The sequence below is a fragment of the Rhopalosiphum maidis genome, chromosome 2 (assembly GCF_003676215.2).
Source record: "Rhopalosiphum maidis isolate BTI-1 chromosome 2, ASM367621v3, whole genome shotgun sequence".
Lineage (NCBI taxonomy): Eukaryota > Metazoa > Arthropoda > Insecta > Hemiptera > Aphididae > Rhopalosiphum > Rhopalosiphum maidis.
In genome coordinates this window covers 86,182,215-86,207,660 of record NC_040878.1, presented here as the reverse complement: position 1 = coordinate 86,207,660, position 25,446 = coordinate 86,182,215, and the positions used below count along the sequence as shown (strand labels likewise).

Genomic DNA, 25,446 nt, shown 5'->3' with positions numbered 1-25,446 from the left:
CTAAAAATTTAAAGTTCTTAATGATTATAGGATGTATAATTAGTAGGGGTACGCTAACATATTTGTAAAATAGTAGGGGTACTCCAACTTCAACGGCCCCTTCCAATTCATATTACATTAATTTAGCTAAGAGTTCACCGTCGTCAAGTCGAGTATCGTAATATTATATAGGCAGGAAAGCGCACGGCTGTGGAAGCTGCGAAAGAGGGTGGAGGGAAAGAGAAAGAGAGAGAGAGAGATGTTTATCTTTGCAGTACTGAGTGAAGAAAACGCACGTTTATACTGAGAAGGAGAGAGAGAAAGACTATATCAGAATAGAGAGAATAGTAAGAGGAAACGAGAAAGAGAGAAAATCGTGTATATATATATACGCATGTAAGTACACACATGTGATATACATACATACACACGCACACACACACACACATATATACATATATATATACATACATATATAACCCGTCGAAAAGTAATTTAAGGTGGAACCGTTTAGCTTTCAACAAGCGGCGGCGAAGTCGACGGCGGACCCTATAAAAGGGTGGGGACGGCACGAGACGGCGCGGCGGAGAGGAGCGCACGCCCCGCGCACCCGTTCAGTAGCTGTTAAACTCGCATTACAGTCACGTTTATAGTCATCGGCCGACCGTTCGTACGGACGTTATACACGCGCGCGCGTCCTCGTTGTCGTCTTCGTCGTCGTCACAATAATAATAATAATAATAATAACAGTGTAATATTCTCTCTCACTCGCCAGTCGAGCGTTCACGTGTATTATTGTCGTGTACGGATTTTTTTTCCCGTTTCAAACCGCGCAGCGTGTGTCCGTCCGATCGTCTCGGGCACGACGGATCGTTCTTATTTTTTTTCGGCCGAGTGATACGCGCTACGTTTTGTCTCTGTTTCTCGTAACCCACAAAAATAGTGTTTCGATATTACTATAATATATAATAATAAATAACAGTGTACAGTGTGTCGCGAGCCGTGCGCCAAGGGTGGTTTTTTCGTCGTCCGCGGGCGCCCGCGGGTGTGTGTCGCGCGCGTGAGATGTGTCGTCGTCATCCGTCGTCGTCCGTCGTCGTAGTTATTTGCACCGGTGTGACGCGATCCGTGTGAAATGTTGATGATGATGGACTGCAGCAACAGGAAGCCGCCGGCGGACTTGTCATCCGGCGTGGTCGTAGCGGCCGTGTCGTCACCGGAGCTGGCGGTTGCCGGCACGTGGCACCCCCACGTGTACGGAAACCCCCCCAGGACGCCCACTGCCCACAACGTGGCTGACATACTAGGATGGACCAAAGCCGGTACCGACGAACAGCCCCTGAACTTGTCGACGGCCAAACGGCCGAACGGCACCGTGCTGGACCTGACCAAGATCAAACGGAAAGGTAAGACCGCGTTTGGTTATTATTGTTGTCACCACACGGTTATCGTGTATAAAGAGTCGAATGTATCCCAACTCATACGGGTAACGTGTTAACTATATGTAGTAGGTATTAAACACAAGAAATCCGGCACGACGCGGTATACAGTGTAAGCTCGACTATTAGTACCAATTAATTAAGACGACGCGACGAATATATTTTATTTTAACGATATATCGTTATTGATACTGTGGGTTACGTATCAGCGGTAATACGCGGTAGTGCGGTACATATATCGTGAATACCGTGATTACACCTTCTGTGTATCTGTATACCGCGGTCATTTAGTAGTTACCAGCAGCAGGGTTCGTTTTCAGTTGTATTATTATTTATGTAACACATTATATTAAAATATTATTTTATACTCGTGGAATTTTTTTTTTTAAAACGTTTTACTCTATCGCCGCGTCGTGACGGTGCTGTTTTTATTCTTATTACAAAACGCTCCGTGCGCTGCGCGTTCGTTCGTTGTTTTTATATTTTTTCCTTCGCCTTGACTGCTGCAGTCTTGATTTTTCAATCTCACGCCGTTTTCGTCCACGCGTATCAAATCACGACAAAAACGACAACGACGGCGCCACGTCCTTCAGTCGCGGAACAATCTACAGATCATCACGGATTTAAGATAATGTCACACGCGAAAAACGTTTCCAGTTACGACCTCACCGCAACAACCGAAATCAATCTCCAGATCCAATTTTTTCTATCTTTCAGACGGAGCACGGCAGATTTATTTCAAATCCATTATGATGTACGCGTGTTTAATTATTATACTGCGATATAGACTGCTCAATTAGGTTTTATTTTTTTCTCTCGTCCGTAACTACGTATAGGTTCTATGAATAATATAGGCAGGTCGTAGGTATTAGTCTAACGATACACTATACAGTCACATCTATATCGATTCGACCGTCTGTTGTTTTTACGACAAACTATTTTTTTCCGTCTCTCTGAGCTGGCGGTATTACATACATATACAAACTCGTCGAACGACGTTAATTATCTTCGTGCAGTATACGATAAACAATAATATAGCTGCAGTTTTTTTTCTTCCGTATCGAACCATTTTAAATAGCATACGCGATTGCACAATAAAAATTCTATTTGAAAACGATATGCTACACATTTATTGTCGTACTAATACACAGATGTGTGCGTGTGCGTTTTTGATGTTAAGGTGTAATTCCGTTGACGTCTTAATAATATGTCGTTTACGCACGGTGGGAGTGCAGCGGCGTCGTTTCAGGTGCAATGCAGGCGCCAATAACGAGAATTAAATAAAAATAAAACCCGTACGAGACTATAAGCGCATTACTATAATAATAATAATAATAATAATAGTAGTAGTAGTAGTAGTTTATAAGCTTATTACGAGTAAACTGTATATTGTTTAGTTACAACTTGCTATCCTTCGTTAAACGCTTTTGATTTAAATTAAGGTTTTCCATATAAAAAACAAAAAAATAAACAAATTTTCAAAAAAACATTTTGGAGATTGTCGACGGAAATATCGTGCGTGGGTCCGGTTTCCGATGTAACGAATAATTTACAAATTAATTTGTATCGTATGCAAGGGACACGTGTGGTTCGAATGTTTAGAAAATAATAAATAACGGTCACCCGTGTTTTGCAGCGAAGTGACAGGTTTTCCGCGAGCACGCGGTATAGTACGATGCGGCGGGGTAAACGTTGCGTTATATTATATCCCATCCCATCATCCTCGCGCGTGGTGACTATAGGTCCGTCAGTGGTGGCGGCAGCGGCCGGTGTAGTATAATCGATCCATATAATTCCCCTCGTCCTCTCGCCACTATAATTGAACGCCAAACCGTATATAATTGATAATCGCCCGGCTTGTTTGCGTCTACCGAGCTAGTGATGCGTGTATGTGTAGGTATCACCGCCCCATACAACTGCGCTATATAGTACCTATGTATACCTAACTACCAATATGCATTTCCTGATGATTTACCAAGTATGTTCACCTATTTTTTCCTTCAATAATGCAGTTATTAAAAATTTGATTTTTGGAATTTTTAAATTTACTTCAAGATTATATTTAAAATAATTGAGATTTTTTGTACTACCTACTTATGAAGTGTCTTATGAAAGTACTAACTTCTGTTTTTCAAACGAGAACCTCATTTTTCTATAGTAAATTATTTAGTTTGGATCATTTTACTGAAAATGTTGATGAATAAATATTGAAATTTGAACTTTAGTAGTTATTATGTTATTTAACTTTGTGTAATAAAGATTATATGGCTCTATAGTAATGGGTTTGGAAGATTAGGTGTTATGGCGAGTTTTAAAATTTTAGTAATTTAATATTAATCCATCAATATTCATAATTTCATAAATTAAAAATTGAAATCATTAATTGCTAAAGAAAATAGATAAGGTTACGTATATATGTTTAGTGAATCGCTTTGTATATTATCTTTGCACAAACGTTACAATTTTCACCCCGTAGTCATCGAGATCTATAGAATATAAGCGGTAATATATTTTCAAGGCAGGGTACCACCTATATTTTCCCAACCGGTTCGCGGACATTCCAAATTCCAAAATCGTTATTCAATATTTTTTATATTTTTTTTTGTCGCTATAACATACGCTTAAGACGAAAAATCTATTTTTTAATAGAAAATAAAACATGTTTGTTTTATGTGCGAATAAGAGAAATTACGAAGTAACTCCAAAACATCAACGAACTAATTTTACACAGGTTTACAGCCATTGTAGTTTTACTATGCCAATAATATATAGTATATATATTCAATATTGTAAATTTAATATACCTGATGTGTCGTACGCATGGAGTATATAGGTGCAACTACTAGACCTTAAATTTTAGGGGTGCTAAAATTAAACAAAATGTGTGTAACAAATTACTATATTCTTTTATTTACAGTATTTATAATGATAAATGATAATCAATTTGGTATTATATATATTAATAGTATGCATCTATATCTTTATATTAAAGCAATTCCCTTGTCTTCAATTACAAATGTATTTATCGTATTGTAGAAATTAACACTAGAAATATACATTAGAATAAGTATATATATATATATATATAATTATAATAAAGTTTTTTGGAGGTAATAACAAAATAGTTTAGGGTGTTAAACACCCCATACAACACCCTTAATCAAGTTGTCCATTCTGTTGTAGTAATTTATGTATTTGAATTTTGGGTAACGTCAAAAAATGTGAAATTTACAATTTTTTTTTAAAGATAATTTATAAAAACTTTTAATTTTAATGACATAATTTTCTTATAGATTACTGTCAAAAAAATACCATTTGGATATTAGATATTATTATTAAATTGATTTATTCGTGAAATAATTAGAGTGATGATACAAAGTTTTGGAGACACACGATATATTGTAGGATTTGTAGGTACCTATATATATATATATTAATACGACTGTACTCTAACGTTATATATTATATCGGGAAATCGGAAACGTGTTTCTAGACAATTTTTACTATAGTAGTAAGTTGAGGCGTCTTGCATAAAATATAGTATAGTTTAAATATGTAAGTACCCACATAATATTAACGTCACGTTGGTAACTATCTTGTTAGACTGTTATATATATATTAATATTATTATGTTGACGGCCGCGGTATTTCGCACGCGTTGATTTCTTTTTCTTTCTTTTTATTTTTAAATATTTTTTACGGTTTCGAATCAATGAATATACTATGCCCGAGCCGTCGTTGCGTGTTTAATAAACGTTTTGGAAAGCAAACACGAGGACTAATTATTATTATCGTACAGTTCTTTCGTATGATTCATTAAAACATTTGGTCGTCGTCTGCATAAAATATAATTATATTAGTTAGAGACACTAGGAAACGCACGTTCTGCTTTATGTATAGCCAAACCCACACACAATTATTATAATTATTAATCTTCTTTTTTCTTCTTTTTTTTTTTGATAACCAAAGTAGTATAGTGTTCATTCTCGTCTAAATGAATACATAAAAATAAATTAGTAATTTTATTTAATATCGATAGTTCAAAACTCAGTTTCTGAGTATTTGTTCCTTTTTTAAATTAAATTTGAAATCATATATACACAGCACTATTATAATATTTTATTCGTATCAAACCTAGTTAATTTATATTATGTATACATACAAAATGTTTTTACTCGGAAGTCACGTTTGGAAAACGTTTCAATGAGTCACATTTTATGATCGTAATTTTAATTTTAATTTTTTTTTATACGCATGCAATACAATTTTCGTGTATATTAAACATTAAAACATGGACGTTTTTCGACGAATCAGACCATGTGATATTATTAGTTTTTTTTTCTGTACAAACACATACTTGTGTCATATATTTAGTGAATCCGGCTATGACATATTATGAACTATACATATTTGTCATATTTATTATATTATAAATTTATAACATATCATCATCCCACGCTTTGTTTTTCAGCGTTGTAGTACACGCTGCGCTCGCTATCGGTCAGAACAACCGTATATTTTGTTAAACGTTTGCAGTCATGCATATACATATCATATAATAATATATACACAAACATATTATTTTGTATAGAACGTTTGGTTTTATTTTTTCGCACCGACAGCAATTGAAATCGATTACTTCAAAGGGTCTGGAAGGGGCATACAATATAGAGGGGACGGGGTCTCGACGAGAATCAATAATATAATATAGAGTCGTTATAATACGCAAAACAAAGAGTATACCCGCGCGTCCTTTATATATATATGTATTGGTGCAAAGGCGCGCGCGTAATCGGCGGTGGCGGTCGGTTGTCGAATAATAATAATATTATAATAATGTTCGGGCCGGGCCGTTGCGAGAGAGAGATGATATTATTGGCGAGCAAAGGTTAGCGAATATTATTGTTATATTATTGTTCACGTCAAAGTTCCGTTTTGTAGGTACCACTACCGTAGTCAAACGTTTTGTACCGTCATATTATTATTATTATTATTATTTTATTCTTCTCTGCCCGTAATATGATAAACAAACAAAAGGGGCTGCTGCTGCTGCTGTTGTTGGTAATTCGTTTTGCCACTGTAATCCTTTTTTCTGTTGCCGACGACGACGTGACTGTATATTTACACGCTACATATACATATATACAGATATAAATATATTGTCCTCGTGTCGGACGTGCATGCACAAAAATTATGTTTGTTTTGCTGATTGCTTAAATATAACGTGCGCCATTAAATTGTACATTACACGTATAAACGCCAATGCAAGATTGTAAAATTTAAAAATTTAAAAACGTACCTGATGTCAATCATCCCTGTCACCAAATGACGTTGTCTTTACAAGATGGTATCGTTTCAAATCTCGTAGTGTGTTGCCAATCGCGAACAGAAAATATCAGATGCCTCAAATCCATGAATCATAATGATTGTGTGAAGGTACTCGTTATTCGTATAGTACGTTGAAACGCATATTATTAAATTATTACTGTTGTTCAAATCGTTTTACGTTTCACTATAGATATAATGCTTCAGTTTCGTCTCGCGCAATACTTTCATATTATATGTTTGTAAACAAAAACGATAGTCATTAGGTCGGTATTGCGTTATAATTGATCGTACAATAAACCATTTACACGTAATGTAACTGCCAAATTATGCATTCATCAAAAATTACAAATAATAATAATTCGTTGTATGTCCTCCAGGCTTTTATAATCTATAGGTGTAATGATTAAGACGCACTATAATATAATACGTATAGGTTTATAATTTATACCTGTATATTAAGTAGGTACTAGGTACACAACGAAGTATTGAAAAATAAAATCATTTTATGGATTGAAAAAATACACTTATGTGTATATAATGCCAAGCACTCTAAACATTTTTCTACAAATTATTCAATATAAGTAAAACGCATGCTTATTGTATTATCGCCCGACAATAATAAAGTTGTTCATGTTTATTCAATAACGAATTTATTCATATATTATCATCACATATTATATATTACAATCAAAACTACCTCTATTTATAATACTATTTATATAATATATTATCGTGTGTTTCTTTTTTTAAATGCACTTCTCACACCTGTAGGTGTAACCAGCAGCAATATAGTCAAATCGTGGCGCCATGTTGTGCTTCGTTAATAAAATAATAATGTATAAAACATATTTTTTGGGATACTATCCATATTTGGTAAAAATGTCGATGTAGGCTGTGTGCACAAGGCACATGGTTAGTATTCAACAGAATAGCTTAGGTTTAAATTTTGTAAATTGTAATTAATAAATATTTTTATATTGTACATAGTGTCCCCGACCACTATCACCGAGCTATTGCAGATATTATAGTTATTATATTTATTTAAGCAACGCGTAAGACAAGTACAGTTTTTATTTTAATAAAGATTTTTTTTTTGAAAATTAAAAACGATTACAGTTGGCTGTAACATTTTAAAAAGTGATTGCGACGACCGAGGAGGGGCCATCCATCGTGCGGCGCTCGTTGCAGTTGTTACGGTTGCGGATTTGTATACAAACACACGCACATAATAATATAATGTAAACCGTTTAAATGGATTCCTGATGTTAACTCTCTCTCTCTTTTTCTCTCGGGAGGACGCCAGTCTGGTCAATAAATTGTTCATATATGCGGAACGGTTATATTAGCGTATAAATAGTGTCCTTTTTTATACAAACGATATTATCATCATTATTATTATTATTGTTTTAATATATGCGTAAAGGATTTCAGAGAACATTTTTTTTTCAAAATTCATCTTTCTCTTTTATAACTCCGTCACATTATTACCGTATTAAAACCATCTAAACTAGTTTCGCAAACCATAATAATATATTTATATATTATTTGACAATAATAATATATATAGATACATATATACTGTATATATCAAAATTAAAACTTTTTTTTAAACACAAAAATGCTGGATTGTCTTTATTATTATTCAGTATTTATCCACATCGCTTACGGTTGTTGTTTGTTCTTTACTGACAAACGCTATTATAGTTATTAATTTATTATATTATATAACGCATAATACGTCATTATTTAATAAAACATAAATTCCCATTAAAATAATATTATACATCAAACATTAAAATGGTTATATTTTAATCCAATTGTGATTTCCAAAAACTGCTGAATGCGTCAGTTTTTTTTAAAAAAATCACCCATTTATGGTTTTATAGTTTATATATGTCACTGTTATTTACTTGATGCGTTTAAAAAACAATGGAATTGTTCAGTTTTATCGCCCCCTTCTCTCGGTGACACACAATGATCAATATTGTGTCGTGTCGTTGCTGTATACGGCCAGTCACCTTAAACAGTCAGTATCTGCATATATTATGTAATATATTAAATCATAAACAGCAGTGTTTTATACACCAATAGTAAAATATAAACAATTTAATAAAGGATGTTTACACTCATGATTAAGGAATAATTAATATGCGTGTATCCTCATCAATAATGTTATCAATAATAATCCTCATTAATATTCTCATCCTCCAACTAAAATTATTTAATTTTTTTGAGTATTATATGGTATGTATACTTAAAACAAAAAAGTTTTAGATTCCTCGTCAATTCGATGACGTTGAATCTCATTAGCTACCGCATTTTGGTTAGTACATTTTGACAAGCTCTTTTGCTACGTTTGTGATGTGTATGTGTGATGTGTCGTGGTACTCGAGCGATGAATTCTTATAGTCTACGCACAAGTATATTTATTATACCTGTGTTCATATACAGTTGTTGTACACCATCATAATTCATAAGAAATATTTTTGTGTTTGTCATAGTCTATCGATTTTACCGACGTAAATCGCCCTTGTGAGTTTTGCGTTTTCACTGATAAAATACTATAGAACAGCTTATAATTATGGTCATCAACGAGGTAACATAAATATTTTATTATAACTGTTACTACTTATACTAATAATATGATTTATTTTTTCTATTATCTGTATTCTTTATACATAGCTGCCGCCTTCTCTCGTTGGCTATTTCGACGATTGACTATCGTATAAAAATAATAAATGTCCTTAATTTGTTGGCAAAGAAAAAACAATTTATGTAAATGTAGTTTAATTGAATCAAACACGCACTAGACGGGAAACATAATTATTCACGGAACAAGAATAGAAAGAGTTCAAAGTGTGTTCTCTTCGTGTGTAAATTATTGTTTATTGTTTGCAACTACGCATTAAGTACACGACATTATAATTTTTAATCGACGGTCAGTGGCGGTGGCAATGTGATTAGGTACTTATGTATACACGTATAATAATATAAGTTACACAAAAGGTCAAAACCATAAATACATTTTTCTTTGTATATAGTTTGATCGATTTTGATCAGATTTAAATTGTCTAAAATTCTATGACTAAGGTAACTATATATTATACAGGTATATTTATAATATTTATTTATTTGTACATATAAATCCCGAACAGCCAACTCCTGAGAAACATCTCAATATTCATTCCATCGTTTTGGTATTAGCAATATATTATTATAATAAGTACGCGTGGAGAAGGCAATTAACAATCCGCGTATATTATAATACGTTGATGTAATACATGCGTAAGCAAATAGTTATAGTGGCAACATCGCGTAATCGTTTCGTTCTTAACAGTATGTCAGCGCACTAAACACCAATTTGTTCTCTTTCCCTAGCCCAACACACAACTAAGTCGATGTTCATTCAGCAAATTCAATTTAAAATGTTGTGTTGTTAGCTTTAATATTAAAGTGTATTGATTTATATTGTCAATCTTAAATGCGAGAATAATATCTTGAATAACTCATAGCTTATAGGTTTCTATTTATAGTTTAATTTAAAAGTCAATTATAACTAATATGTAAAATATCAATAAGAATCTTTTGAGGTGTCAAATTAATATTCTTACCTTTAAGTTTGACAATAGGTCAAATCTAGAAATATTAAAGCTATATACATACAATTGGATCTACTGAATACAAGTTAACTATGTGTTATATGGATCAGAGAGAGAAAACAAAATGGTGCACTGGCATCCTCTTAGTTATCTCGTTGATAAAATCATGTGTAATAACAACCGGCAGCCAATCGACCATTAAAACCGACTGATTTACGATGCACACGAATATTATAATCGTTATTGGAATTTAACGAGTGAGTGTACTATGTTGCGTGGCCGACCGTGGTCTGTGATTTCCGATCGACTTCCTCCTCGAGTAGTTGTATTCTACGACGACAACGAATAAATTATTGTACTATCTCGTAGCCCGTAGGTGTATAATATAATATAAACCTTGACAGTGTATTTTTAGACACATATTTTGTATCTTTATGTTTGTTATCAAATCTTTATTATCAGAGTCACGAATGTTTATCGAGGGTCTTCGGATATTTGGCAATAATTTACTACATTTACGGAGTGTGTTGTTGCAATGACCATAAAATGTGCATATTATATGTGATATTATATTATATCATATAATTTTTTTTTAAATTATTGTTGGATTAATACTATAGAATATTCGTATATTGTAACTTGTAAGTATACGTATACCTAATTTTGAGATAACATAATATTTACTCGTCGGCTATAATATTATGTGTGCGCAATTATTAGTGTGAGTGTATGTGACCGTGGCATATATTTTCACATTTTGCCGCATATTATAATGGCGTCGTCGAAAATGTTTTAACTCTATAATATAATACTATGGGGCATGGGCTCGTGTGCCTCTGAGGTATATTATACCCATTTATATATTAATATACTATACACAATATTTGCGCGACTCAAAAAAAAAAATGCAAGTCCTCGCGCGTCGCAAATACTTGTCAAACCAGATAATTTTTTTTCACAAATTTGGATCACATGAGATATTGGATATGATAAGATCGAAACTAGTTCATAGTTGTCAGTATTATAAAATTATTATACCGTCGATGGTAATTAAATATTTCACCACAAAATTCGTGTTAATATTAGTTATATTATATGTATATTCTATAGTAATTAACTGACGACTGGAGTGGGAAAAGTAAAAATGTATAAAAACGCAATGATTAAAAAATATATTTAATCATTTACGAATCGACATTGCATGATAATAAATGAGCGTACCATCAGCAAATTTAAATCGAAATTCAATGCGCTCAATTCATATGTGAACATGCATTTTTATGAGTTTGTTAGACCCGATAAAAAAATTTAAAAAAATATGATTTGACAATTTACGAGCACGCATTGAAATAATTGCAAGTTGTCGCAATAATTGTATTAAAATGTATAATATATAATTGTGAAATGTGTGCGCACAGTTGTAATGCGTATAGCAAAGAATAAAATAAATGTGAATTTGGGAAGCGGTGAGAGTTGACAATTTCCGAAAACAAAATCATAACAATCGAATACTGCACGCGCGTATATTATATTATTATGTATAGGTACATACATTGTTGTTATGACAACGTTTTGGACAAGTACATAATTTTATTATTATTATATTTTTTATAGATACGCGAAGAAAGCCATCTGCGAGTACAGGTATACCGGAAATCGGTATAATCATTATATAGGTACATAATAAATAATAATAAATATGAAGCAAGTACGCGGGACGTGCATAATATTATTTCTGAAATCATTGTGTTGCGCATTTTACGACTGTGACACAAGTGCGGTGGTTATGGTCATTAACGTGAAACGGAGAGTAATCATAATAATAATATTATAATATAATATAATATATATATACCTACCTATATAGTGTGTGATTTCATTGGTGTGGCAGCAGTTTTGATATTATTATTATTACTATTATCATCATCATCATCATCATCATCATATTTGTACATTTTACCTCATCTCGCGAGCGGACTGTTTGCACAATACTAATGGGCACACACGCTTGGCCGCGTAAAGAGGAGAACCGTCGTCGATTTTTTGGACGGTCGAATATTTATACATATTTTTATTTCACTCCACCGTAATGGTTTTTCTCTGCTCTTGTTTGTTTTATTTGTACGTGGCATACGCCCGCGCGCATGTGTGGGTACCTATAATGGATCTATCGACTATCAAGCATATACGGGGTCTATGTAACGTAAGATACAGAGAAGTTTTTGAAAATATTTTTATTTACATAATTTAAAGTGATTGCAAAATAATATTTATAGAAAAAAATTATACTTTTACTATTTTTTAAGTTTTTTACTGTTTTAAATAATAGCATATATTTTTTATTTCATAATTCGAAGCAGAATATTTTCACTTATAAAAATCAAATTTCATACAAGTAGTTAATTAGCTAATTAGTATTTAAAGTTTTAAAAGGCGGAGTAGTGAACAAACATTTTGTGGAGTTCCCCGTTGATATCACGACCACACTCTATTCATCAAAACTTTAAATTCTCATAAAGTCGTTGTCATTTTGTCTAAAATTTAATTTTTGTGTATCGAAGTACTCCAAAAAAATGTTTTGCTTTGAAGTAAGGAATAACAAATGGTTACTATAAACAACATTTTTTTAGAGAAATGTAGTTTTTTTAATTTTAATGACTTAAAATTATGTAAAATAAATATTTCCATAAACGTTCTACTATTTGAAATAATTAATAATACCTTATGTTAAATGGATTGCCCGGTGTGATGTAGGAGCCCACACACGCACCCATAATCACGTAAGGGTGTGTGGCGGTAATATTTATTTCATAAACATATCCATTGTTAATGGTGTAGTTTGTACATTTCTCTCTCAGTCCTCTGTGTATATATTAGACTAATTTCCATTTATTGGCTTCCGCCGCCATATACCCGTGTTATACGCGTTGTATAGTTTTACCCCAATTTATTGATAATATTATTAATATATTATAAGTATCCACCGTAGTATTCCTGTGTAGTGTTCATTGTTTAGCGTACCAACATAATAGTAATAATAATAATGATAAGCTTCCGTGATCAGCCGTTTTCGTTGGAATAATCTACTTCTCACACCAAATTTAATAACGATTTTTGTCGTGCCAATATATATGCAGGATAAATGTTGCTTTTTTGATTTGTATACGAATACAATTTTTCGTCGGTGCACGTGGCAATAAGATTCTAAATTTCTGTAGTATATACAATGGTACACGCTCAAACGCGTATATTATGTATAGTAATGATCACAATATAATTAATGTGTAGAGTAGATAATATTATATATACCTTTGTATTTTAACAATAATAACATTATTTACCGAACAATTTGCGTATACTATTTAAAAAAAAACACGTGCCAGATTATATTTTAATTTTAATTAAAGTGCGGCTACATAATCTACATGTATATATGAATCACCAACTATACAGTAGCCAGTAGGTATTATACTATTATTATAATGGGAGACGAGACAAAAAAAACTTTTATCACCGATTGTTACAATAATTCCGGCTCATGTTGTTTTATCCTCGAATTTAAATTTAGTTCAAAGTAAGTGTCAACAGTTATACATTAACAAAACGTTTTTAATTTTTACGACTCCGTAAACACCCGGCGCGGAATATTACTATTTTTATAGTAACGTATGCGTATAACGGTAGTAGGTATATAATAGTATAATAACCTATCCTCGGAACCGAAAGACATAAAATAAAAAAAGATAAGGCCAAACCGACAGTAATAATATAATGTAATATCTCTTTAAAACTTTAAAAATCCTATAAAATTGATTTATAAGATTTATGTCTATGAAAAGCCACGCGTTTTTATTTCGTTTTATATACGTGTGACATGTCGTTCAAACTTAACCAACATGTTATAAGTAATGAAATTGGTTTTTATTATTTTTTTTATTTAGTTTCGACATCGAATTCGTAGAAATTAATATAGATTTTGTATCTATATTATATTATAGAAGTGTTGAAATACACATACTCGTTTAATTTTTAGATAAAAACTCTCAGCATGTTAGTTTTTCTATTTTCATGTCTTTTCTTGTTAAATCATAATTTTTAAATGATAACAAATACACAACAAATTGTGAACCCATTACATTTATAATACACTGCATAGTGCATACCATGTGTACCATGTTTACATAACATTTGACAGGTCGTAATGTATATCATAATCGTTGATATCGATGAAATAATAAAATTATTAGTTAAAGTACTACGTATGTTTTTACTTATTACATTATTACTCATTTATAATTAGCAATTAACAGATTCTAGTATTTGTAAAAAAAATTTTTTTTCTTTTATAAGATTATTGTGATCATTAATCATTGAATAATATGATACATAGTATATTATTAATGTTTATTATAGTATATTTTTTTAACTATCTATTTAAATCGCGATAAGAAACCTACTCGTTTTTTCGTATAATTGTTTCTATAAACATTTTATTAATTTATCATTAGTTATTAGTTTATTACCTTTGAACGTAATTTACTTAAAAATATACATATAAAGTTAAAATTTTCGATACCTATTAATCATTGCATAAAATATTTAAAAAATATGTTTCTAGTATTATGAATTTATGAGTCATAACTTATGACTTGTGGTAATATGATTAAATATTGATGTATGGACATCAATATGGAACTAATATTATTTCGGTGTATTATATTTAAAATAATATTTTGTATTTGTTGATAATAACTCGTTAGTTCGTTTATAATTTTTCGTTAATCGCAAAATACTAATAATAAAAATAAAACATATTTTTCTTCTTTGAAAACGTTAATGTAACACACAATCAGTTTTTGATTAGATTAGTTTACAAACTACGACCCATTATACATTACCCACTTAAAGTTTCTGCGAAGGAAAGTGAAAATAAACGAGATGGTTTTGAAGAATCATCGTCGCCGCACCGTTAAATATTCTTTTAATCTCTTCATGTCGTCTCTTTAAATAATAAACAATAATCATCGTGGAAAATTAACTTTGATTTCTGAAAATTTAATTTACAAAACTACATCTATTTAAAATTAATCAAATGTGTAGATAAACAGAAACACGAACGCGTAATAGACTTGTACATATTGCAATACATAAATACACTCATTTATACGATGCGGAACGCCATTAAACGACGGCTATAAGGTCAACGGATATTATAAAAGTAAAAATTTTTCAAATACGTAGATTGTAATAATTATTATTATGTTCATTAATCTATTGACTTTAATTATAACAGATTTAAACATTATATTTTCTACGGTAAACTTGCTTTTTAATGGTCGTGTAAAAGCGGCTTATGATCAATATTATATAACATCCAGCGGCGTACGGTAATGATTGTAATGACCAAGTATAAAACTATATTTCCATACATACTCTGCAACGACTAGGACAATAAAATACAAAATATTAATAGATATGCCAAGAACCTTGGTAAGGTTTCATTTGTACTGGTGTACCTATAAATGTATATATATTTTTGACAATTTCGGACAAATATATAAAACATATCTATCGAATAATCGATGCGATGTTTTTGTTCTTTATATCTAGACGGTACTGCGCCACCCCGCGATTTAGATATCATGTCCTGTGTTCGACATATCGACAAGCCATGTTTATTATTTTAATTAACGACTGTTATGGTTTATCGGCAACAAATGACCGCGACCGAACGGGCAAATAGATATTGACGATTGTACCGATAATTAGGACCACCTCTGTAAATACACGGCATATAGTTACGTATATATTGTGTGCACTGTGCAGACTAGCCAGACTATGGATATATGATATTATGATAATACGTGATAACCCTTGTTTTGATATATTTACAAACAGTAACCTAACAGGAGGTGCAAACGTTTATCCTCAATGCATTTGATATTATAATACATCATCAAATGCCAAATGGCAGGTCCATGTCCCCAGCACCTCCACTTTTCAATTTTGAGATGAAACCCATATCAATCGTTTATATTTGATCGTACCTCAAGTACTGTCGTTTGATGTATTAATTGTGATCATACACGATAATGATATATGATACATATTATATTATGTACATGCGGTTTGATAAATACACACACATATTTACACCGTGATATTCAAATCACATTATGCAATGTTTGCCTTTCACTATAGCTCATTTTATCATTGCCGTCGTCGCCGTGTGTGCGTGTGTGTGTTTTTAGTCGAGTGAGAGTATACAGTAGGCATATTATATTTTTATAGTTTATTATATACATCACGAAAAACCGGAAAATAATTACTAATTAAATTATCGAAAATACTTATCTAACCTAACCTAAATATATGTGTATATACATATATATAAATATATTATTATTAGTTTGTTGAGTACCTATCTATAAAAAAGTTTAATATCCTTTTAGGAAACTGTGTTACAATAACTATTATATAGTGCAGATTGCTTGCGTCTACACGGATATTATCTACGCAAGTTTTAATTTAAAAAAGTCACATATATCTTTTTTATGATGATTTTAAATTGAACATAGAGATACTTGAGAGTTTGTCAATAATAAATAATAATATAACTATAATATCGCGTAGAACACCACTCAAATTTTCATCATTCAAAAATTGAAGTATATATATATAGGACATAGGTATTATAATTTAAACGAGTGCATATTATTATAATATAATGTGTATACAACGAATAAAAAATGCTTTAAAAAGTAATATAGCTGCGCCATGAATGAAAAGAGAAAAACAAATAATCGCGCTTATCTGCCGAGAGGTAATCATTAGTGTTACATAGGTGTACCTATGTTTATATGAATATGATAAGACTAGCTATTACAATATTATATTTTAATTAATTATTATATATAATAGTTATACACGTTGTTAAATCGGTCTCTATCTCCGAGTCAATTTCACGAATTGGCGGATGTATAGTGTACATCGTTATGATTAATCGGCAACATAATATATTGGTATTATTATTGTGATTTTTCTGAATACGTATAGGTACACACGTTTTCTCGTTTCATAATAAATTTTATACATCATTCAAGTTGCATGATCATTAAACGTTTTATTATTTTATATAATTTTTTTTTTCTTGTTTTTCTGAACAACTCCGTCGCATTATTATTGTTGGACGCCGCCAAAATCGAAATCCCACAGTGAACAGATTTCGTTTGGGGATTTTATTTTTTATTTCCACCGAAAACTCCATTGTTCGATATACGAAGACCGTCATCGTGATTCGCGCGTTTATAATATATCGTAATATCCTGTCCTGCGTGTGGTCTATTGTTCGTGCGTCCAGCATATACCCAATATATATATTAAGCGTGTAGGTCGTTGTTGTGGTGTTGGCTGTTGAGCTCTCGGAATAATCAATCTGGCCGAGAGGTAAGATCGATATATTATATATCGTTGTACATCGCGTATTTATTTTTGGTCGATTTATAATAATATATATATGTGTTATGCTGCCCTCGGGGAACTACGACGAAATCGATTACGATAGTGATGGTGTTAGTGTGTGGTATATTGTAGCCGGGGGGTAGGGGGACGTTGACGCGCCTTAGAATACTTCAAAGACACGCGTTGTGCTACAGCAGTTTCCGTTTCCCCGGAGTGATTTTTGGCTCGGCACCGAGTTTTTCTCTCCTGCTGTGGCCCACCATCATGACGCCAAATAATACATATACTTAACTTGTCTATATTCGTAAACGTGCGATCGGTAAACGGATATTAATTTCGTACGAAAAAAAACCATCTTCTCCGAATAATATACAATGTACAATTTATATACGCTATGTCCTCGTCGTCCAAACGCTGCCAAACGAACGGACAGCGATGCAGCGGGAACCGACTGGGCGATGTATACTCCACAGAGATAATTTTTACGGCGGAAAAGATAATATTATTACACACGGACGAAATCGTTTTACTATAATTATAAACGAATGGTAAAATCACATCACGCGCATGCACCAGCAGTCGTGTATTACACAGCAGTTAGAACGTTGCCAACGAATCGTTTCATACGCGCGGACGCGCCTTTTCGTGTATAACACGGTGCCAAGAAATGTAAAAAGAATAAATATACTAATTTTTCGCTTTCCTTGGTGGATCCATCATGTACCCAGAGATTTTTTCGTGTGCGAAATACTTTCACGTCATCACCGATTGTCATCGAGTGCAAGTCATAAACCTCTTATTATATAGGTGTATATCTCTGATTTCATTGTAAATATAGAAAAAACGGAATCTTTCACGAAAACTTAATTAAAAGAAACATTTATGCTACTTTGTTTTTTTGATTATCTTTGTTTATTCACTTGTATTATAAAATATAGTCTATAGCTGTAGGTTTCATGTAATATTATTAGTGTTAATCGTTAAATATATTATATTATCTATTTAATTCTACAGCATTGAACGGTTACTTATCTTATTATACTAATAGGCGCAAATAGCTGTTTCTTTATTAATATTGATGAGATAAGCCACCCACATCTTTTATATTCATAGAAATCTAAATAAAACGATTGCGCCTTAGTATTTTATAGTTTTATTTTCAAAATAAAAACAGTTTTGAATAGAAAAGATAATAATTTACAAATATAATTATACCATTTATCATGATCCACGACTTTTATGCTATTACTCTTACCTCTATAAGCTCAATATTTACAACTTTATATCACTTAAAAGAAACATATTATTATAATTTTTTCTTGGTTACAACTTACAGACAAAAATTATAGATAAAGTACTATTTGATAAAGACTTGATTTGGGTGGAACTTCACAGAGCTCTCTCCTATTTCTCCAATGATATACTATTGATTTAATAGCTCAGTTGTTACAGCTCTCTTTATGTAATTATACATTTTTATCAATCAATTTTAATTTTATACCCAAGTATACACGGGCTAAAGTTGGTCAATGATATTTTCAGAGATGGAAGACATTTTTCTTCTTGTTTAAAATAACTAATATGATGTAATAAATACGTGGCGTATATTATTTCGTGACTTAAGGTATTTGTAATATCGTTTTAATAATGAAATCGAATGTATATTGTGCACTACATATAATAATATTATGCTTATACTACTATAACATCATTACGAGTTTGTTCTTCGTTTGCAGTTTTTATCATATTAAACATAAAGAGGTAGGGATGTTCATTGTTCTCCTAAAATATTTTGTTTATTATTCAATCAACGTTTTCTCGTCTGATGTTAACCGAAATTTGGCTGCAGAAATGAATACAAAGTGGTGTGAATAATGTGTACGAGGAAAAGCCACACTACACATAAATAATAACAGAAAAAATATGATCTATACATACCCTGGCTGCATGATATCATTATTATCTACTTAACGATAATAAAACGCGGAGTGTTATTTTAACTGCAGCCACTGCGATCTTTTCGTTTCATTATGCTCGAGTGTTCATAATATAATTAAATATGCTTTTATATTATTATATACGATTTGTGTGTGATTACTGATTATTCAATGAATGATCACTAACACGAACGTTTGGCGATCATTATTATTGAATAGCTCCGAAAACATTATTGTAGTTAACGATGCCAAACATTTGCTTTCGGCCGGCATATGGGTTGTATAATAGGGGTTTTAGGTTTTTTTCTTCACGTGCGTACGTGCGCGCGCGTGTGTGTGAACATATTGAACGTGAAAAAGGACTTGGCTAAACGCCATGAGACATAATTATTAATTAAACGCTACTTGAAACTTGACCGAAAAACACATTTTACGGCGAGTGATAAACAAATATATACGTCGTATAATATATATTTGTATTTCGTATTAATATAACAGTGCCGCCGCAACCCACCAGAAACCGTTTACGCGCTCGAGTCGCTTATAAGTTATGCTCACGGCCGCCGTACGAGACAATGATACACATTATAATAATAGTGCTTCTACAACGATAAGATGTTTCGTAAGTAACACTTCGGCCGAAAGTTTATTTTCGTATTTCTATTATATAATGGGCGCGTTAAGTAACTTAAGTATGTATACGAATAAAATAGAGCATGGCGCCGCTTGTTATATTTTATAATAATAAATATTATAATAGGTACTAACCTATAGGTTATAGATATAATAGCACTTGAGCCCACTGACATCACGTTAATTGCATTTTTTTTTAGAAATGGAAACTTATATTGAAGCATGTTCAGGAATTTTCATTTGGTTGAGGAAAGTGCAGCATTTTTTTTAAAGATCAATAATAAGAATGGAGGATAGTATAATATTTTTAAAAAATTGATAAGGAATATTTAAATAACTATAAATATTTCCAATAAAAATATTAAATTTGTTTTATAAAATGATTTATTCAATTTAAAGCACAAATAAACCAAGTATCTTAGGTTTACCTAAGCCCGGAGCATATGACTAAAGTAAATTACAATATAATAATAATTAGTGTGTACCCATTAAATGGTAATATAGTTCAACAATTTTATTGAATTTATTCAGAACTAATGCGACACGAGTATATACAAGTGAAAATTATTTAAAACTAATTTATGGGTTTTCAGTCTTGTTGGTAATTAAATAAAAATTAATTGATTGTCATAGCGTTTAAGTTAATAATAATTTATAATCTACCTAGTTTTTATTTTTACATTGAAGAATTTGTAAACTGTAGTATTATGTAATGTGTTGCCGGATTGAATCAATATTTCATAAATTTAACGGTGATTTAACGATTAAACCTTAATGGACCGATTCCTGGTCACTAATTGATGTCTAAAAGGGTCTGATAAATATTTAAGGATCCGTGTTGAAGTCTGTGTAACGGAAGTCTGCGGAATCCAGCAAAACATAAGTGTTTTGGTTGTACATAATATATTATATTATAATGAGCGTCATCAGAACAGCGTGACGCACAGTTGACGATCGTTTGCAGATGATTATTATTATATAATACGTATATTTTACATCGATGTATATATTTTTTAATCACGCGTGTGTTGGTAGATCAAGAATGCCTGACTTTATCTGAAATAAGCTTAATAGAGTATATGGCGTTGATGTTTCTTTGATTTAATCCCTCCGCATCGTGTGTAACTTTGTCACAAGCCCAAAAATAATAAAATGTATTTGTTCATAATGTATATCTATATATTTATGAAAGTCAGACTGACATAGACAAACAGTTTATATGTATAATTCGAATAGCTTAACCACAAATAGAAATCTAGCATTTTTAAAGAAAAACAATGTTTTTTTTTACATTTTCCATATTATAATATATACTTAGAATTAATAATAATAATAATAATAATAATAGTTTAGAAAAATACGTTTTGTTATGTATATAAATATTAAGAAATGTTATACCAATTATTTTTAAATAATCATTTTAAAAGAAAAATATTAACATGTACGTATATAGTAATAATAATTTTAGAAAATTATAATATTATCTGTTAAATAAATATAGATTTATACTTGGTATTATACATTTAGGGTACCTATTTACTTCTTAGTTTATGATTATAAACTCAACAATACAACTGTAACTTCTTAAATTTCAACAGCAATAATATCAAAGGTCACAAGAATAAAAATAATACAAAAACCAACCTTATGTCTTTGGTGGCGTTCGGCTGCTTATTCTGGGTAAAAAAACCACGATAACCGAATATCGAAATTAATAAAGGCTACATTTTTATATCTATTATTTAAAATGTAAAACTTTCAATAATAAATAAATAAATATATATATATATATATATATATATTCATCAAATTGGGCAATACTAAAAGATTAAAATGATGTATTACATTGATATTTAAATAATTACAATTCGATTATAAAAAACAAGTTTATTAAATGTATCATAGTTATTTTTTTAACTTTATTTTTATCAATTATAAAATAAATTAAATAATGATATTATTTTATTATATACTCATATAGTCATATGGTAATACATTTTCAAAAATTTAAGGGTGATCTATAATAAAAAAAATTGATATTTATGAATTATATGTATAATATTATCTTTAAGCATCTACTGTATAGGTTAATGACGCAAAAGGAAAGCAACACTACCTTGTGACTTATATGTTATAGTTCTATATATGTTACCAATATGATAAGAATATAAGATTGATGTGTATGTATGCACTAAATTTACGACATTTTTTTGTATACATAAAAACGAATGTATTGTGTGTTATGATTGCAGCGGACGTAATACCCACGACTGCAGTGATGTTGAAAAATAATAATAACAATAACAACAACAACAACAACGGTATCGGTAGTCATCTACAACAGCAACACCACAATCATTATCATCATCAGCAGCATCACCAGCATCATCACCTTCAGTCGTTGTCGTCTACCACGCAGAATAATAACATGCCAGCGGTAGCAGTCGCTACGACAACAACGACTACAGCGTCCGCGGCTATAGCCGCCACGGTCATGGCGACTACCGCTCCACCGGCAGTACGGAAGAAGTCGCGAAAGGATGTGCCGCCGTCGTCGTCGCCGGGTTTACTGGTGAGCTCGTCTTCCGGTTCGCCGGCCGGACAGCTAGCCGGAGAGAGTGACGGTGGACATTCGTCCGACGGTTGTGGTGACCGGAAGCGGAAGAAGGCGCGGACCACATTCACCGGCCGGCAGATATTCGAGCTGGAGAGGCAGTTCGAGCTGAAGAAGTACCTCTCGTCGTCCGAAAGATCCGAAATGGCGAAAATGTTGGGCGTCACCGAGACACAGGTAAATCACAACAATAGAATACCACACATGTAATATTACTTACACTGTTGCATAAAAGTGCAAATTAATTAAAAATATTAGGCGGGGCTTAAGCATTAAATAAATTTTAGAGCAGAGGATGGCTATTGGGTCCAAATCGAATATGGGGATATTGGATTATAATGCATTTCATTCGCAAAATCATTTAAGTTGGCCACATTGGTCTTAGAAAAAACAAATCAGTAAGGGGATTTGCTTCTCACACTCTCCATTTACCACTCCATCTCCGTTACAATTATATTAACGTTTTATATCTAATAATAAAATCAAATAATTTAATAAATTATAATATTTTATGCAAATGAAATTATTTCTATTTATTAATAAAATAATGAGTAATAATTATATATACTAGATATTTAATTACAATGTAAGTAAGTAGATACATTTGTTTTTAGAATATTTATTCAAAATTGTTTCATTATTATTAGAACTGTATTTCTTTCAATGTGGATAAATTATAATTGATAAATCCTATAGTTCACCTTAACCCTTACTGGTCTATCCAAAATTATATTTTTTTTTGTTTTTTAATCGTCATAATTAATTATTTACAAAATATAAATATTAAATACTTTAAATGATTTATCTCTCTTTTAAACTAATAGTTTGAGTTAGAAATAGAGAGTAGTATAACTATACAAATAATATAAAATATAAAAACAAATATACAACTTAAACTAATTGAGAAAACTAACAATTATAAATAATTTCTAATATTATTTATATAGTAGGTAATGAACATTTTTTTTATACTAAAATGGCACACAGTTAAAATACTCAGGTACTAAATAGTTCACAAATGATTAAATATTTAAGATAATCAAGGGACTCGATGTGCTAGTATTAAAATTTGAGATGCTAAGGGTGCTTAGCAACGACCCTCTAATTGATACCAATGCATTGTTGGTTATTACCTATATGTATTTATATTTTTAATTATGTGGTTGATGTATTCAGTATTGAAATTTGTAATAAGTATTGTTATACCCAGTAATAACATCAATCGGTAACAGTATATTTTATTAAGTTATCATGGTAATAGCTAGTCGGGTATAAAAGTTTAAAAAAAACTTCAAATTGCATTGAATATCACACAAATAGGTACATAACGAATCCTAAAAGTATCACCTACAATTTTACCATATAAAATAATTCATTATAGTTAGGTACCTACTTACGATTTGACAAATTTTTTTAAATTTAAAATTGCTTTTCCTGAAAACTAAACATTTTTGACTTTAGTTGTTTGTACGCATTGTACCAATTATCAAAGAATTATCAACACAATAATCATTATTATAATAATTATCATTATCGTGGGGAGCGGTTGGATAATGGCCGGCGGCCGTAAAATAACTACAACTTCTATTTAATAGTGGTGCACGCGGTTACGGGTCACGACACTCGTCCATAAATCTTCATTACCGCCGCCGCTGCTCTCATTATTATTGTTATTATTACTTATTATCGTCGTCTCTTATATATCTTATATAGGTATTAAATCTGAGACGGTCGTGTGTTATTTGTTTGTAGACGTAATCGAAAATCGTTTTGTTTTCAAATAATAAACGATAAATAAATAAATGCGGTGGTGAGCTAATATAATTTATATTATAAAATATTATTATACTGCAGTGAAGGTAGTGCAAGTTCGTAATTCGGCAGCCGCACGACAGACCGACCCATGAACTATCTACGCCTTCACGCGTAAAACAATAATTTTTTCACACGATTTCGATTTCCCAATCGTTCTTTATTATTATCAGCGACGTTTATTGTTATAAGTTATACGTTATTCGCGCTGTTGGCATAATATTATATACATCCTATCACTTAATCATATAATAGTGTTCAGAGCAGTGTTGTATATAGTAGTTCAAACTAATATAGTATATAAACCGTTTGAAATAAATTGAACGTTAAAAAATGACTAATTGCTTGGTTCTGTGCCAATAACATTTCTTCATCGCGTTATTATTATGTAATAGCACGCACGAGGTTTTTGATTGAGCACAAACCGTTTTAACTTAAATATTATACGCGCGTATTATTAAATCAAATAAGTATGCGTGTGTTTGGTCGCCGAAAAGATTATTTTAAAACGGCAGTCTTGTTGGGAAATCTTCGAAAAATTGTTGAGTTTATATGAGACAAAATCCAAATATTTGAAAATACAACAATTATTTTGGCATTTAAAACCTCTTATAGCGTTTAGTCTTGAAGAAATATAAGTAGGT

The 25,446-nt window shown here is 31.4% G+C and overlaps 1 protein-coding gene across 1 annotated transcript in view; it reads left to right on the top strand.

Moving 5' to 3' along the window:
* The first annotated feature begins 614 nt into the window (after positions 1-614).
* Positions 615-25,446, top strand: part of LOC113551982 (homeobox protein Hmx-like) — a 92,761-nt gene continuing 67,929 nt past the window's right edge. Inside the window, exons 1-2 of the mRNA XM_026954611.1 lie at positions 615-1,385; positions 22,629-23,167. Coding sequence (XP_026810412.1) covers positions 1,115-1,385; positions 22,629-23,167 — 810 coding nt within the window. The 5' untranslated portion in view covers positions 615-1,114. The remainder of the gene's footprint in view (positions 1,386-22,628; positions 23,168-25,446) is intronic.